The following is an 18,039-nucleotide window of genomic DNA, read 5'->3' as shown; positions in this document are numbered from 1 at the left end:
TGCGCTTGGGAGTGGGAAGCGTGCTTTGGTGAAGGACCCTCAAACAAACTGACTCCAGGCAATCAGGAAATGGCCGGAAGAAGGGGAGGGAGTTGGTGGAAAGACCCCTCCTCCCAGGACCCAGTGTTTAAGGATGGTACAGATTCAAGGAGACTAGATGATGTTTATAGTTCTGGAAAAATCTTTTTTTCCCCCCTCAAGTTTCTGTGGCGACTCCATATGTGTTTTCGTTTGGAGATAGTATGTCAATATATACTGTGGTGTGGTCAGCCTTGGCTGGTGGACAGACGTGGGCTTGAGTTTCTACTCGGCAATTTACTAATCAGTAACGGTGGGCAAGTTGATTGACCTCTCTGAGCCTCAAGTTTCCTCATCTGTAAAATGGGGATAATAAGAGCACCTACTCACAGGGTGGTTGTGAGGATTAAATGCTCTCCTGTGTATAAAATGTTTAATACAAACCTTGGTGCATAGTAAATGCTCAATAAATGTCAACTATTAATTAATCCCTATTATTTGAAAATAGTGTTCTCCTGCCAAAATGTTTGAAAATTCTCTGATCTAGTCCCATTCTCCTATTTTATGGGAAAGAGAGTGGGGTCAGAAAAGAGGAATGACTTTCTCAAGGTCACAGCAACGGGTTGAGATCCCTGTTTCTTTAAAAGCCCTTTCCCTACCCTAGAGGCAGTCCCCTGTCTTATGCTTTTGTTTCCTTGTTTTGTTGGACAAAGTCTCCCCCCTCCCCATCACCCTTCCCTCAGAAGTGGCCCCTCCAGCCCTAGGAACACAGGCCCCAGAAGGAGAGGAAGCTATGTTACCCCGCGTGAGGGAAAGGGCATGGCATGGTGTCTGGATGCGGAAGACGGCTGTGTGACATTAACCAGCCCCGCCCTCTCTGAGCCTCACTGTACTCACTGGTGAAACAGGAGTTCTGGAATCCCGGCTCTGTAGAACTCACAGGCAGGCGAGACTCTAATAAGGACTGGATACGAAAGTGCACTGCACAGAAAGGAACAAACCCAGTGCACGCCCCAAGACCCATGCGTGTTGGCCAGCGCACCAGCCCTGCAGCCAGAGCCCTGAGATCCAACTTCCTTTCCTCCAGCTCAGGCGCCATGGCCCAGCCTCAGTTTCCTTATCTGTAAAACAAGTTGTGAGGCATGAATGAAACAAGAGTGTATCTGTGGCAGCTCTCAGAAGTGAGAGTTGTTCTACAAATGTGAGATAGCATCTCCCATCTAAGCTTTCTTACCACACACGTGCCCCTCTGAGCTGCACAAAGGACATCTGTGTGCCCACGTGAGGACCAGCGCCCGGCTGCACGCCCCTCTCGGTAGCTATCCCTGCTCTTCCCACCCACCCTTCTCACCCCCACTTCACTCAGTCCCGGGAAGGGGGTGGCGAAGTGTCTCTTACCAACCTTAAACCTCTTTGAACCTCTTCCCCTCTCAGGGCTGGGCAAGGAGTAGAGAAGGGGCTGGTCTGGAGGTGACCTTTAGGGAACCCCTGGGCTATGGTGGAGAGACAAGTCTAGGCATCGGAGCTCGGGCTTTGTTCCTGCTTTGCCATGTGTTACCTGTGTGACCTTTAGCTCGTCACTCATCCTCTCTGGGACTTAGTTTCCCTACCTGTGAGTGGTGGGTGCTGCACTGGGAGTGTCTGTGTGGTCCCCTCGAGCACAAGAAAGTTCTGATAGAAAAGTAGCGACCAAGGTGCTTCTCTGACCTGCGCTTATTTAGGAGCGATGGGAACCCTGGGTTTCTTTAACAGAGTTTTTCCTTTAAAGTTGGATTTTTATTGTTTTCTAGGGTCAGCAGATCATGAATCGAGACTTTGCTGGGGAACCTGGCCCTTTGGCCCCATTCCAGGCGGGGGCCTGAGTCCCTGGCCTCTTCAGCATAGCCTCTGACCATGCTGCCCACTTTGGGCCTCAGTGTGAGGCCAGCAGGAGGTACAGGGGCAATGCAGGGGGCCCCAGAGAGCCCCATCTATAGCTCAGACTGAGAAGAAACAGGAATTTTATTTCCTAAAAAATTCGAAAACCTCGGCGAGGAGCCTTTCATTTATCAAAGAATGATGACAGATAATAAAGGGAAGTCGGAGGAGGCTGGGCTTCCCTTTTAGCAAAGGTGGGCAGTGAGTGCCTTCCTCAGCTCCACGCTCCTGACATCTGTGTTAAGGGCCTGCAGACCAAGGCTTCGGGGTTCAGCCTCATGACTGTGCAGGTGGAGAAACTCACTGGAACGCTCACACAGGCCGGGTTGCAAGGAAGCCCTGAGGTCAGTCGCGTTTACTCTGCCATTCTAGAGAGGAAGAAGCTTTAACCCATGAAAATCCCCAAAGCCACAGACGGTCAGAGGTGGAGGGACCCTGTAAGACCATCCTGTCCTGGGGTAGCAAGTGGGTTTCTTCAGGAGAGCTGTTTCTGATCATCAGTGGTGGTCACTATGCACTGAGTTTAGGAAAAGGAAGCAAGTGAGGTGGTCCATTAGTGATGTCTGCCCTGGGCATGGCTCACACGCTGCATCTTTGCATCTGCTATCCACAGCCGGGGACACTCAGCTGGTGGAGACCTGAAGCTCAGATCTCCCATCCCCTATGCCGGTGTTCTTCCCACAGCCCATCAAGGACATCCTGTGTCCTGTTCTGCAGGTGGCTTCAGGGGCCAGCCTCAGTTTCCTCCTGGGCATTTTCTTTGCTCCTACGAAGCAGGTGGCAGGAATATAGGCAGAATTTTTTGTTTTAACATGTAAGGAAAATTGAAGGCTATGGAGGTCAAGCAACTTGCCCAAGGTCCAGCATAAAACAGCCTTTGAAGTAACCCTCAAGCTCAGTTTACAGTGTGTTCTCTGTACAGAGCTCTGACCATTAGGCAACAGTGCCCAGTTCCTTGGAGGGATCTCAAGTAACAAAAAAGGTAGGCATAGTGTCTGTGGGGTCTTGGGGAAAAGTGTTTTGACTGGGTTGAATGACCTCACTGGGAAGTCTCGTGGTTTGCTCTGGCGGCTGCCTGCCCAGCAGTGCTTCCAAGGTCCTGGTTGCTTTAATCATTGCTATCCCAGGAAGTGGCAGCACATTTGCCAAGTGGTCATAAAATGACAGGGGAAGTCTTGCTGGGTTAACCTGGGAGCGGAGCTGGTGAGAAGAGAAGCAGCCCGGAAATGGGAGAGGTTCGGCCGCATTGCAGAATGCTCTCTGCATGTTTACCAGGCAGGAGTGAAAATCCTGCTGGAACAGGATTCCTGTGCTTCCACCTCCCTCACCCAGAGAATTGCTCCCCAGGCAAACTCACATCCCAGCGCTGCCAACGCATGCAAATCAGCGGGCCTGTGAGGCTGTGGCTCAGAGGTGGGAAAGCAGAGGGCTGGCGCCGGCTCCTCCTGTCTACTGTCGGACAGGGGTCCTTGCCAGGTGGCTCGGACTGCTGACCTGGTGCCCACCAGATGCCAGGGAAGGAGAGGCAGAGGCGGAAGCTGCCTTTGACCCCTGCGCACCTCCTACAGACTGATCTATGGCCTTTCTCATGGGGACTCCATTGGGTATTACGGCCATCCTGGCCTAAGGAAATTCTATCCAGAATCCCGGGCCTCCCCACCAATTCAAGGTGCCTTTTACCCTCTTTTGGTCACTAAATCCCATTTTCTATGAACTGGAATGTTGTCTTCATAATTAACCCAAATCCCTCGAACTGTATTCTCGGCCTCTTCCTTTGTCTGGAGCTCTTTGGTATAGATGAACAGTTCTGGGTACCGTGTGGGACCAGGGAGATTCAGGAGTTGGGCCATTTAGCTGGAGCTTGGATGGAGTCCTCAGACGTTGTCTGAGTTTTAGAGATGCTAGCAGTGGCGTTAACGCTAGCGTGGGAAGGATGTACCACGTTGGGACTGGAGACATGGGTTTTTGTCTTCCCCTGAGGATCATTCCCAACACATGCCCATACTTTAAAAGCTCTGTTACTTCGTACATATTATCACTTAACCTTGTTGAGACTCAGTTTTCTCACTGTAAAATGGGGGTGAGTAATAAGGCTTCATTTTCCCAAAGGCAGAGCGCTCGCCCTGATCATCTCTTCAGGTTCCTCCCAGCCCCGTGAGCCATAGTTCCAAGGTGTTTGCGCTCTGGCTTTCTTGCTAGAAGCTTCATGGTCCAGAGATTCCCAGGAGACCATGAGAACCGAAAGAGGCTTGGCGAGACCTTAGCTGGTGTCCCTTCCAGCTTGGCACAGTTCTTACCCATCTGCCCCAAGACATCCAAAGAGAGGATTCTGAAGCTTCCTTTGTGAGCCCTTTCTGCCCCATCTCTGCCCTCTGTGTTCATATCTTTTAGTTGTGGGCAGAACAAACAGGACAGAGGGAAACGGTGGGGAGAGTTCTTTGGTCCTTCCTTGCCTCCCTCTGCAAATGCTACACAGTGACCAGCTTCTGGGAAGGGAAGAAAAAGCCCTGGTACATTTCAATCCACTGCATTGAATCCTAGGACTTTAGAGATGGGAGGAATTTTCAGTCCCCTGAGATCACCCGAGAGCCTCCTCTTGATATTATCAAATTGCCCCTCAATTCGAATACCACTTCTATAACATCCCTGAAATAAGCAACCTCTGCCTGAATATTCCTAGCAATGGGGAGCCCTGTTGATGTGAAACTGTGGGTTTCACTGCTGGACAATTCCATGTTTTACAAAATTCTTCCCTATACTGAGGTGAAGCCTGCTTCCCAGGAACCTCTACCAATGACCTTTGTGGAGCTGGGTCTTTGCAGCTGCAGACTAAGCCTGTTTCACATCCATGCCAATATTGGGGGAGGAAGGAAGAGTACACTGACATTTACTGAAGCACTTACTATGCACCAGGCACTATGCCAAGAAGATCTTACAAATGTTCCCTCATTGAATTACTTAAGAATTTTTTATTTTGAAAAACTTCAGATACACAGAAAAGAGAAGAAACAGCCGTAACAGCTGTTAATGAACAGCCGTATACCCATCACCTGGATTTAATAGTTGTTAACATCTTGCCATGTTGGTTTCATCCTTTTGGGGGGGGAAATATTTTATTTTTAACTTTTTATTTCAAACGCACGCAAAGGTAGACACTGAAATGATGAGCCCCATATACTCATTGCCTACTCTCAACAACCATCACATTTCTGCCATTCCCGTCACTGGAATATTTTCTTGTAAATTATAGACGTTATAACATTTCAATCCTAAATATGGCAGTATGTGTGTCTAAAATGTAAAAGACATCTAAGGGTAAGTGTTCTCCTCTCTAGGCTAAATGTCCTTTCCTCATTTGGTGTGACATCTAAGCCCCTTACCGTCTTGGTCCTCATGTTGCGCAGCCCAGTTCATCAGGGTCCCTTTAAAAAATGTTGCCCTGAACTGGACGTGATGCTCTCAGCAGAGATGTGCAACGGTCTGCATGCCTGCTGATGCACAGGATAGCATTAGCTCTTTAAGCAGCTACACCACACCTGTGCAGTACACTCAGGCCAATACTGGCTTCAGTCAACTGAAATTCTCCCTTTTTGGGTTTCTTTTTCACATGCGCTTTTTCACTAGCGCCAGCCTCCTCTCTCTTCCCCTCCCCACAAGGAACTGCAGTTTGTTTATTTCCAGATACTGTCTGCCAATAAACAGAAATGGGAATCACTTTTTTGTTTTTGTTTGGGAGGGAGAGTTATATTATATTTCTTTAGGAGATTTAACCTCTTTGAAAATGTAAAATACAGAGTATAGATATTTTGATGGTCAAGTATCTTAAATTATGCACACTTGAAGTTTTAATCACCATATGTATCTGCTGTGTTATTCCATTGCTCTAGTTTGAGGTTGGTTATTGGTATTGTTGAAAAAACTCTTTATCAGGTTTCACATTGTAGCCCAGAGTCTTTTGTTTAAGCTTTATTGAGGTGTAACTGGTAAATAAAATTGTAAGATTTTTACAATGTACATCATGTGATTTGATACGTGTATACATTGTGAAAGGATTCCCACCATCTAGTTAATTAACACATCCATCACCTGTATATTTATCTTTACATGTGTGAGAGAGAACATTTAAGTTCCACTCTTAATTAATCTTAATTAATTTTAATTACTTTTAATTATACAGTACAGTGTTGTCAACTATAGTCCCCATGTAATACATTAGATCTTCAGACATGATTCATCTTATAGCTGAAAGTTTGTACCCTTTTACCAACTTCTCCCTATTTCGGAACCCTTCCAGCATCTGGCAACCACTTTTCCACTCTCTGTTTCTATGAGTTTGACTCTTTTTCATTTTTATTTTTTGGATTCCACGTATGTGATACCTTGCAGTATTTGTCTTTCTCAGTCTGGTTTATTTCACTTAGCGTAATGCCCCCAAGGTCAATCCATGTTGTCGCAAACGGCAGGATTTCCTTCTTTCTCATGACTGAATGTAACCATGTAACAAGTTATATATACATAACATTTTCTTTATCCATGTACCCATTGAGGAACACTTAGGTTGGCTATAGTGAATAATGCTGCAGTGAACAGAGGAGTGAAGCTATCTCTTTGATACCCTGTTTTCATTTCCTGTGGCTATACACCCAGAGTAGGATTGCCAGATCGTATGTAGCAGATAGGCTAAAGGTAGGGCATACTTTTGAGCAATTTGACTTCTTTAGTTGCCTACCCAGTATGAGGTAGAAAATTAGCTTTCTGGGTTAGAGTAGTTGTCAAAACATAATTCTCTAAGTGTAAAAAACTCTTTACTTTTTTCTCCTTTTTTTGGGTGGTAAAAAACATACAATATTAAATTTAAACATAAAACGTAAAATTTAAACATAAAATTTACCACCTTAATCATTTCTAATTTCAGCCTCCTCTGTCTTTTATGTATACAATTGACCTTTTTTAACCTAAATGTAGGGCTTAGATGTATTCCTGTTACATTCTATGTTGTTGGTTTTGGCCTCTTATTAGAATCGACCAAAATATTTTCTAATCCTGATTTCATCATCCAGTTGTCTGAATTAATCTCGCTCTCTGCCTTAAATCACTTCCAGATTTGATTGGCATCAATACTGCTTATTTGCCTAAACTGTTGATTACAGTCTAGTACTTGGTCTTCTCTGTGTTGGACTTGGGATGCAGTGGGTTTATTGCGAAAATTGTGTGAGTATGGGAGTTGCAAAATCCAAGCTTTGGTCCGAAATCAAGGTCTCTGAGGCTGTGTGACCACCGCAAGGTGCTCCCCTCTGAGGTTGGACTTCAGTATCTTTCCAATGCTGAAAATAATGCTCCGGCCCCTCTGTGTGTCTGTCCTGCTTTGTTTGTTTTCTGCAAGTGGCTGCCATCTGTCAAAGCCAGAACTTGGATAATAGAATATGATCAGGTTTCTGCAGCTGGTGGCACCTGTGATGTCTTAGATCTGAATAGAAGATTCGTTTCTGTAGCAGTTTCTTAGTGATTTGGATCAATTAAACACATAGTCATTCAGTTCCTACTACGTGTTAAACACTGTTTTAGGCTCTTGGGGTACAAAAATGAATAAGATGTATTAACCCTGGCCTCTAGGAGCTCCCAGTTTCATGAGGGAAACAGACACACAAAACACTGACGTTTAAAAAATGTGGTAGGTGCTGGAAGAGGTATAAGTAGGAGAGGTGGAAACGTAGAGGAGGAAATCCCTCATTTTGCTTTGGATAAGTTTCATGGAGGACGTGACATCTGAGTTGGGTCTTGGAGGGTGAATGTGTATATTCTAGGGAGAGAGGGCATTCTAGTCAGAGGGAACAGCGTGTGCAAAGTCCCTGACAAAGGAGCAGGCTCAGCCTGATGGAGGAGTGGCCCGGGACGTGTGGAGCCCAGCCCGCAACTGGAGAGTGCTTCCCAGCATATAGTTGAGCTTTACTGTATTCCTGGGAAGTGGGTGGAATTGAAACTATGACCTTATTTTGCCATCAAGATGCCTGACGCTCTGGAGCTTCCTGTCTTGACCAAGGTCACACAGCTTGGGAGCGATGGAGCCAGGACTTGAGCCCTAATTCTCAGACTTCAAGTCCAGGACTGTTTCAAGTATGCCCTACTACTCCTGCACACCACAGCTTAAAGGGGTAGAAAACAAGTTTCTGGTGATTGTGGACCAGTATTTCCCACAATATGGTGATTGCATCCCTTTCTTTCTCTAGGAAAGAGGGGTGCCCTCCTCGCTGTTTCAAAAATGAATAAATTGGGTCCTGGGAATGGCTTGTCGGTCACCTCTCAACCTAGAGCATTAGGGCAGCAGCAGAACCCCAGTGAGCTTGATCTTGTCCCAGAGTTGCCAGGCACCGCCTCCCAGGCCTTTCCTGTAGGCTGGGTGGGGAGAGGTGCCAGGTGGAACAAGGTCCATGAACATGGGAGAGAAGCAGGAAGAAGCAGCATTAAAATGAGGGCTGAGGCCGTTTCCCCTCAGCCAGATCTGGAGAGAGAATCAACAGTGTCATCAGAAATGAACTAGCGCCTGTATTAGACTACGTCATGGTGTCTCCACCTAGGCCCCCAGATGCTCTGAGTTCCTTCTCCCCAGCCGGGGGAAGCCATGTCTCCTGAGAATACTCTGACCTGCTTAGCAGTGGAATCAGAATCGGAGGTGAAGTCACTTTGGGGGACTGAACCTTTATTCAGTTCCCAGTGCTGAGCTAGTGCCACTCTCTGCTGCCCCAGAGTAAAGGGGTCTGTCTCCTGGGAGGCCTGGCTGGCCTGGGTCCCTCCAGTCCAGCCATTCAGTCAGCCTGGGACTCCAGGAGGACTAGGTCATGATACCGATGCAGGCCAGGATGAGTTTGATGAGAAGGGGAGACTCCATGTTCAGGCTCCAGGCGCAGCAGGTGCGTCCTCAAGGGGAGAGACCTCTGGAGAAAGACCCTGGAGAAACTCCTGGACAAGAGAAATTGTTCTCTTGTTGGCTGGTGGGTTTTAAAATTAATCTCCGCGCGCTGTTTGCTTATCGTTTGCGTTTTGTGGATCTCACAAAAAACACTCTGACGGCATCCGCAGATATCGAAAGTAAAGACTTCTTAATTGTTCACAATCCCGATGACCTCTCCAGGATAGACTGTTTTGGCCCTCAAGGTTTCTCCCCCTTTCTAGGTCTCATTCACATGTATGTTATTACCTCTTCTGGAGGTAATGATATTACACCTTCTCTTGCCTTCCAGACGCCATACCTGCCTGGTCTTCCTCCTACCTGAGTGCCCACTCTTTCTTAGTCTCCTTTGCTGGCCCTTCCCCATCATTCCCAACCTTGACCCTTTTACTCTCCTTCATCTGGACTCAGTTCCTTTGTAAACTCATCAAGTCCTATGGCTTTAAATACCACCGATAAGCTGAAAACTACCCACCCTGTACTTCTGACCTGACACCTAGCCTGAGTCCAAACTCCTTTCCCTGTCTCTCCTGGGATCTTTAACTGGCATCTCAAAGTTAACACGTCCCAGAACATAGCTTTTGATTTTATACCGCCAGCCAGCTCCTCCCTGAGTCACCCCCATCTTGGGGAATGACTCCACCACTCACTCCATGGAGAAAGCCCAACCCTAGGAATCATCCTGTCTCTCCTTCCCTTGCACCACTCCTTGCAGCCATCAGCTGGCCCTGTCAGCTATCAATTCAAAATCCAGGTCCTTCTCACTACCTGCACGGCTGCCCTTCTATCCTGCACACTGCTCCCTCTCATCTGACCCACTGCGATAACCTCCTGGTTGTTCTCCCTTCCTCCTTGCTCATCCCTACAGCTGATCACCGCAGGTGTAAACACTTAAGTCAAATCATGTCACTCCTCTGCTCAAAACCCTCTGATCACTTCCCAACGTCCTTGGCATGAAAGCTGAAGTCTTCAGCACAACCCGCCTGCCAGACCCACGGCATCTTTCCCCTGGTCACACCCATCCACATGTCTCCAGCCTTGCTGGCCTCGTCACTGTTCCTCAGCAGGCAAGCCTGTTCTTGCCTCCCTCAGGTCCCGATCCCTCTGTCTGGAGTGATCTTCCCCAGACCACCCTGCTTATGGACAGCCTCTGACACACTCTTCCCCTGACCATGTATTATTGCTCTTCATAGTAACTCTCTCTAAATGAAATTATATATTTGTTTTCTTATTCCTTTCATGTCTCCTCAACTAGAAAAGAAGCTCCGTGTGGTCAAGGACTTCTGTCTATCTTTTCCAGTATTATATTTCCAGTGCCTAGAACAGTGCCTGGTATAGAGAGTGTATTTAGCAAATACTTGTGGAATGAATGAATTTGCTTTTTGGTCCAATTTTAAAATCACTCCTTACTAGGCCACCTTTACAATGTCATGAAATAATTTTTAATATAAAAGCAATTTTATCTTTAAGTCTACACACACACACACACACACACACACACACACACACACACACACACACACGCTATTTTCAGTCTGTGGGCCCTTCCCATCTTAACTCCCCTCACAGATTATCTATTTAGTCTTTGTTAGTCTCAAAATCAGGCTGCTATTCAAAGAGGACTTCCCGTCTCACGAATTTCCTCTTTCTCGGAATCCTGGAGCCCTCAACTTCTGCTGTCATCTTGCTGGCCCAGCTGCTCTCGGAGACGCTTCACAACCAATCATACAGGCAAGGGCTTCACTTACCCGTTGTTTAGAACAGAGCAGAGGGAAGGGGCCTTAGGTTAAGGCTCCAGAGGATTCTCCTGGACCCCATTCACTCATCTGTCAGGTGTTTCTTGAGCCTCTGCCCCATGTTAGGAACTGTGGTGGCCATCGAGGAGAAAAATGAATGTCATCCTCCTAGTTTTCAGGGAATTCAGAGACTAGAGGGAGAGAGAAGCATGCAGACAAATAAAGAGTTACATGACATGTGCCATGCGGCTGGTAGAGAAGCCTGAAGGACCAGAGAGAAGGGGGACCAACTCTGTGGAAGGGAACAGTGCGTGGAGGTGTGGAAACGGGAGAGGTGTGGCGCGTGTGGACATGAGCGAGCTTTCCATGAGTCTGGAGCACAGGGTACGTGGGAGGGAGGGAGGTGAGATCATGAGAGGCAGCAGACAAAGCAGGGAAGGTAGGCAGAAACCAGGTCATACAGGGAATTATATGTTATACTAAGAAATTTGGACTTCATTCCAAAGCTATTGAAGAACCGATGGAAAGCAGAAGAATTCTCTGATTGAAAGTTCTGAATTCATTCACATGTTCATTTATTCATTCATTCAACCAATATAACTTGAGCTCCTATTATATACTAAGCCTAGTGCTAGGCTCTGGGTGGTATTTAATATCATTTTCTTGCCATTATAGAGCCAATAATCCATGGGGCACAAAGGAAGATTGTTTGGCAGCTCCTGCCCTGAAAAGCTGTATGAATAGGAAATATAATTATAGCAAAGAATGGAAGCAATTTCCCTAATAACAGGTATATGTTTAAGCAGATTTTGGTATCTCCATAAATGGAATATTATGGAGCCATTAAAAATGATCTTTGCAAACATAGGAGAAAGATTTATGACGTTCCTTAATAGTGTAGGAGAAAGATTATGACGCTCACTGGAAAATGCAGGGTAAAAAATCTATACAGGGCTTCCCTGGTGGCGCAGTAGTTGAGAGTCCGCCTGCCGATGCAGGGGACACGGGTTCGTGCCCCGGTCTGGGAAGATCCCACATGCCGTGGAGCGGCTGGGCCCGTGAGCCATGGCTGCCGAGCCTGCGCGTCCGGAGCCTGTGCTCCGCAACGGGAGAGGCCACAACAGTGAGAGGCCCACGTACCGCAAAAAAAAAAAAAATTGAGTAAAAAAAAAAATCTATACAGAGCGATATATGTCAATGAGGAAAAACAAGCATAAAAAAGACCATAAAATATACAAAAATATTAATTGCAGCTGCCTCTCTGCAGATGGATTTTTCTGCTACTTTTTACTTTTTCTGTATCAAAAAGTTTTCTCTATTAAGCACACATTTACTTTTTCAACCCAACATTTATTATAAAGGGAAAAAGATGAATAAAACCAAGAATGAAAGTTGGGGGTGGGTGGAAACAGGGGTGACACTCATCTACCTGACATGATTTAGGTGTCATCAATGCTGGAGGGCTGGGATAGCGGGAGGCCTTCCTGCCTTCGGGCAATTCCTTTAGGATTTGTGGCCGGCCATTCCTTGCTTTTCCATTACAGCATGTATCACAGCTTCTGTCTGAGGGCATTTGGCAGAAGCAATCTGGTGTGGCAAGTTCTAATCTCAGTTAGACCCTATGTGACCTTGGACAAGTCAATCTCCCCTTTCCCTGGTTACCTACCTTCCTGAAGGAGATTTTCCAAAGACTTTTCCAGGAAACAGGATAAGCAAGAAGATTCTGGCCATAGGGCAGGCATTTTGTTCTTTTTCAAAATAAAGATAAGCCCATCCCAACATCCTATTTTCCACTAACTTTCAGTCTCTTCCAATCCTGCTAGCTATTAATGTTTTTTATTTTTTAATCTCTTCCAGGAAATGATCGAAACGGCTTAGATTTCAACAGGCAGGTAAGGACATTCAGAAGAAAACCTTTATTCTATAAATTTTGGGGGTCATTCATACTATGTTAGGTGTGGGGACACAAAGAAGATTAAGGGAAGTTTGAGGGTGTTTATTCATAGACTCATAGGTCTCAGAATTGAAAGGTGTCTTTCAAGGGCTTTTGCATCCAACCTCTCCCCCAATCCACAATCCAACATTGGGGTCACCTCTTCATGATGTCCTCAAAAGAGTACTGACAGCGCAGCCCTATTTAGGATTATCTGTAGGCTGGATGTGGTCTGGAATCTAAGACCACAACTCTTTTCCCATCAAAGCTCAGCTTGAGTTGCCTCTTGGGCAAGTCTGTTTGCATGGCCTGACTATGTGTAGAGGAATTTGTGGAGGTGCAAAAGATGGAGGGTTGGGTTCCTCAGGGAACTCCTGATTTATTTATTTATTCATTTACTTCTAACATTTTTATTGAAGTATAATTGCTTTACAATCGTGTGTCAGTTTCTGCTTTACAACAAAGATAATCAGTTATACATATACATATGTCCCCATATCTCTTCCCTCTTGCGTCTCCCTCTCTCCCACCCTCCCTATCCCACCCCTCTAGGTGGTCACAAAGCACCAAGCTGATCTCCCTGTGCTATGCGGCTGCTTCCCACTAGCTATCTACCTTACATTTGGTAGTGTATATACATCCATGCCACTCTCTCACTTTGTCCCAGCTTACCCTTCCCCCTCCCCGTGTCCTCAAGTCCATTTTCGGTAGGTCTACGTCTTTATTCCCATCTTGCCCCTAGGTTCTTCATGACCATTTTTTTTTTTTTTAGATTCCATATATATGTGTTAGCATACGATATTTGTTTTTCTCTTTCTGATTTACTTCACTCTGTATGACAGACTCTAGGTCCATCCACCTCACTACAAATAACTCAGTTTCATTTCTTTTTATGGCTGAGTAGTATTCCATTGTATATATGTGCCACATCTTCTTTATCCATTCATCTGTCGATGGACACTTAGGTTTCTTCCAAGTCCTGGCTATTGTAAATAGCCAAAGGAACTCCCGATTTAAAAGAAGATAGAGGACAAAACAGGGGAGCCAGGACAAAAAGAGCTCTGGAAGGAGGGTGTAACCCAGCTCAGTGGGACAATGGAGATACAAGGTGGGCGCCTTTAAAGGAACAAGCTGGGTGGAGTTCAAGTTAGTCGGGGAGGGTTTCAGGCAGGGGAAGGTGGTGTTGGATGGATTGAAGGATGGATAGATCTGGATGTGTAAAGAGGAGGGTGAATGAAGAGAGGACCTTCCCATTGAAGTTAGAGGCTGATGGGAAGATTGGGGGCTGAGGGCGAAGACAAGGTGTGATGTCAGAGGCAGATGGTGGGAGGGTTCATTGGGGGGACAAAGTCTAAACTGGAGACAAGCAGGAAGCAACACTGGGCCCTAGAGTGAGGCAGAGACGTGAGAATTAGAAACAAAGTCAGAAAGCCTGGGTTTGGGTCCTGTTTGGGCCACCAGCTAGCTGTATAAGTTTGGTCAAGTCACTTAATAATTTTAGTATGAGTTTTCTCAGCTGAAAAATTAATTTATTTCATAAATTTGGGGTGGGGGAGGGAACATGTACTGTGCCAGATGTGGGAATACAAAGAAAATTAAGACATGATCTCTTCCCTGGAGGAGCTCACAGTCTAGATTGAGGAGTGGGGGAGATAGAGATAGAGGGAGAGGGAGAGGGGAGGGGAGAGAGAAACTCTTGAGTGGATAATTATAATAAAATCTCATTCATGCTTTATTGAAGGAGTGTAAAAAGCATGGTGTCAAACAGAAATGAGAATACTTCATTCTTCCCGGTAGCTCAGGGCAGGCTTCACGGAGGAGGTGATATTTGATTCTAGCTCTGAAGAGTCAGTAGAGTTTGTCAAGCAGAGAAGAATGGGCTAGAGAAGGAGACAGCCAGGGGGAAGGAAAGACAGCCCCAATTTGGGGATACATTTGATACTCACTAGGGGTCCTTCCCACTCATATCCAGAGTCCAAGTTTAGAAGCAAGTCAGGGGTGGAGGTCAAACTCAGACATATGTTCTTCTCCTCCTTGATCTGTAGAGTGATTTGAAGTCCCTACCAACATTTCCTGAAAGGCTTTTAACTCTGGGTACATCCTTCACGGTTGGAGAGGAACAATCTGGAGTCCTAACCCAAAACCTCTTAGGCAACTTCTGCAATTGTGTCCATTGGGGAAGTTTGCTAACACGTGGAGGCCAGCTACTCTCCCTCTTCCCTCAAGACCTAAGACAGAGGTAGGCTTCAGTTAAAGACACATCTAGGTGAGCTACGAGGAAGGACTTGCAGCCAATGTGGCTTATCACACAATGGAAAAGCTACCAAGGGAGGGAGACTGTGGCATCAGCTTCTCTCTCAGGGTCTTTAAAGATGAGACAGATTCTCAGCTAAGGGATAGTTTGGCCAGGTTTGTTTCCAGGGCAGGAGGATGGAGGACATTCCCGAGGACTGAGTGACCCTGAAGGAGCCCTCGGCAGGTTGGGACGCGGCCTGTTGCCTGTGCTTTCCGAGGGTCCCAGCCCAGGGTCCGCCTCTCATAGTCCCTTGGACGAGATGCACGTGGAGGAGCCCATCCCACACCAAGACGTGGTGGCACCAGCCCAGCCCGGAGGTGGCCCGCTCCACAGGCCCGGTGGGTTTGGCTGCCTGTGTGATCTTTCTAGAGCTTGGGAAACCCTCGTGCTTAGGACAAGGCTAGGGACAGCCCCTCTGGCCCCAGCAGCCTACAGAGAGGCCCCGACCCTTTGAACATCCTTTGGGGTATGGTTTCCCCACCAGTTGGGAGAAAGTTTCCTGGCTTCTGTCAGGGGAGGGCCTCACTAGCGTTCACTTCCCTTTGATGAGCCTCGTGGGAAGGGGGCAGTTCCACCCTCCCCTGGGAAGGCTTTTTGGATTTCTCATTACTGACGAGAACAGACACAAAGATCTTTTCTTTAAAGAGGTTGGAATTTGGGAGGAAGAGAGGCTCAGCTGGTCACGCTCATTTACACACTTAGACTGGAGCTCTTCTCTGTGCACAAGCACACATGTCCACGCCCTCCCCAAGGCCCTCCTCGCTCCCTCTCACTGTCTCTCGGATGCCTCAGATACCAAGGCCCACACCCTCACACTCTCACCAGTTCACTTGCGGGCCTGCAGGTGGGCGCCAGGATTTCTCAGGCCCTTGCACTGACAGTGATACCCTCGTGCTTCATAACAAGGGAAGTAAACCAAAGTTGGCGACCCCGAGCCCCTGGGTAAAGTGCTTTTGTCACTTTATCTCATCTGATTCTCACTGTATACCAAGTGTTACTATCCCCCTTAGACAGGTAAGGAAACTGCCTCCCAGGCAGCCCCACCTGATTAGGCAAAGGATTTGAGAGGTTAAGCAATCTGCTGAAGGTCACTCCGATTGGTCAGCTGGCAGAGCCAGGACTTGAACCCACATCTCTTTGACTCCAGAGCTCATTTCTCCCATGATGCCTTGCAGCCTCCTCCTCTGCAGTCTCTCAACCCCCCTCTTCCTGAACATACACATCGTCCTTAGAGAGAGGCCTGGGAGCCAGCGGCTGGGTGTGACCTCACCATGACTAACTGGGAGGAAGTGGGAGGTGCAGGGAGCGGGGAGGGGAAGAAGGAGTGTTGTGTAGGCGCGGCCTCTGTGTCTGATACAGAGACGGGGTGGCAGACGCAGGAGAGCAAAGGATGAGTCGCTGCCCTTGGTGAGGCTCACATTGGAAGGCCCCAAGCCAGGCGGTGCAGCTGGGAATTGCAGCCAGGCTCTGGGCGCACTGCTGTCCTAAGGTTGCATGAGCGAAGGACGCTGCCTCATCATGAGGTTTCATGATGAGCCTCTTAACTTCCTGGTCCCAGGAAAGCAGCCTGAGCCTGTTTGGGAGATAATTGTGAGCTGACCCAGAGACCCAGAAACAGGGCCAGCCCTCAGTCCCCAGGAAAGCTTAAGACAGAGTTGGGAGGCAACCGAACAAGGCCAGATCCCTGGACAGGGAATCAGAGGTCCTGGGTGCCGGTGCTGTTTCCACCCTGCACAGTCCTCTTCCTCTTTCTGGGCCTTAGTGTCCTCGTGAATAAAAGGAAGACGTTTGCTTGAGATGATTGCTAAGGCCCCGGCAGTCTGTACGTTATGGTCCCATCAATATTCTCATGCCATATTCTGTTTGGTTTTGCTTCCACTTTCCTTTCATGTTTTTCTTTGAAGAGAAATGGGGAAGAGAGTGTCCATTTCTTCACCCTGAGCTGTAGAGAGTGAGGAGAAATATGTCACATGGAATCTTTCCAGCCTTTATGATCTTGTGTGATCCAGCGAAAAGAATCTTTTGAAATTCAAGGGGCAGAGACAGGAGGGCCCAGCAGGTTGGATCTAGGGCCAAACATTCACTCTTTGAATATTTAGTCTTTCCTAAGAGCTGGAGAGAGTGTGTCACTGGTAAGAAAATAAATGGCAATGAACTCTGCAGTGCATTCTGTAAGAGACGTAAGAGTACTGAGCTTTGAGATAGTGCCCAAGGATGTCACCAAAGAGATGGTGTTGAAGCGGTTGACAAGGGAAGAGAAGGGGGTTTGACTGACGGGCAGAGAGGGGAGGCAAGAATATTCCAGGCATAGGAGACAGTAAGGGTGAAGCCTCACTATGTAAAAGGGAACTGTGAGAAGGTCAGCATGGGATGTGATGGTGGAAGATGAGGCTGGGCCGGATTGTGCAGACTTTTGAACACCCAGCAAAGAAGTTTATTTATTTATTTGTTAATTTGGCTGTGCTGTATGGCTTGTGGCATCTTAGTTCCCCGATCAGGAATTGAACCCGGGCCCTCGGCAGGGAAAGCGCAAAGCCCTAACCACTGGACCGCCAGGGAATTCCCAAGAAGTTTAGATTTATCCTGTGGGCATTTTCAAGCATAACTAGTTTGATTTAATGGAAGAGCCTTAGAAGGTGGTGTGGGTGCGGAGGGAAGGAAGGATGAATGATGCACTGATGCAAGAGAGGCCTGATGGGATGCCATTGTGGTAGGAGGAGTTGGCAATGCCAAAGAGAGGGATTAAGCACACAGACTTAGAGCCAGACGACCTGGGTTTGACTCCTGGGCTTGGCACTACCTGGCGGTGTGACCTTGGGCAAGTTCTTCAACTTCTGTGTTCCTCGGTCTCCTCATCTTACAGGTGGGGATAATAATGGTACCTATCTCACAGGGCTGTTGTTAGCATGTGTGTGTATGTGTGCGTGTGCGCGTGCGCGTGTATATCTCTTAGACAATGTCTAGAACGTGTAAACTGTATAGGTATTTGCTATTATTATTCCTGTGTCAGGAAAGCATGGAGAGACTCAGATTTGAGAGAGATTTTGGGTATAAAATCAGGAGGATTTTGTCAACAGTTTGGATATGGACAGCTAAGGAAGGGGAAGGGTCCAGCAGGATTCTTAGGTTTCTAGCTTGGGATACTGAGCGTTAGTGGGACTGTAACCAGAGATCAAGAGAACGGGAGGTCCAG

General features: G+C 47.2%; 1 protein-coding gene across 18 annotated transcripts in view; it reads left to right on the top strand.

The window, feature by feature from the left end:
• Positions 1-18,039, top strand: part of POU2F3 (POU class 2 homeobox 3) — an 83,499-nt gene that overhangs the window by 17,968 nt on the left and 47,492 nt on the right. For 10 of the 18 annotated variants that reach the window (XM_019941758.3, XM_019941756.3, XM_019941757.3 and 7 more), the window contains one exon: positions 12,475-12,509. The exons of 2 other annotated variants lie outside the window; for them this stretch is intronic. In XM_019941758.3, the coding sequence (XP_019797317.2) occupies positions 12,475-12,509 (35 nt within the window). Of the gene's footprint in view, positions 1-10,544; positions 10,613-11,292; positions 11,408-12,474; positions 12,510-14,595; positions 14,790-18,039 lie in introns of those variants that run through there. 6 more of the 18 variants (XM_073808085.1, XM_073808081.1, XM_073808083.1 and 3 more) reach the window with 5 other exon arrangements.

The sequence above is a fragment of the Tursiops truncatus genome, chromosome 8 (genome assembly GCF_011762595.2).
Source record: "Tursiops truncatus isolate mTurTru1 chromosome 8, mTurTru1.mat.Y, whole genome shotgun sequence".
NCBI lineage: Eukaryota > Metazoa > Chordata > Mammalia > Artiodactyla > Delphinidae > Tursiops > Tursiops truncatus.
This window is presented reverse-complemented; position numbering and strand designations above follow the sequence as displayed.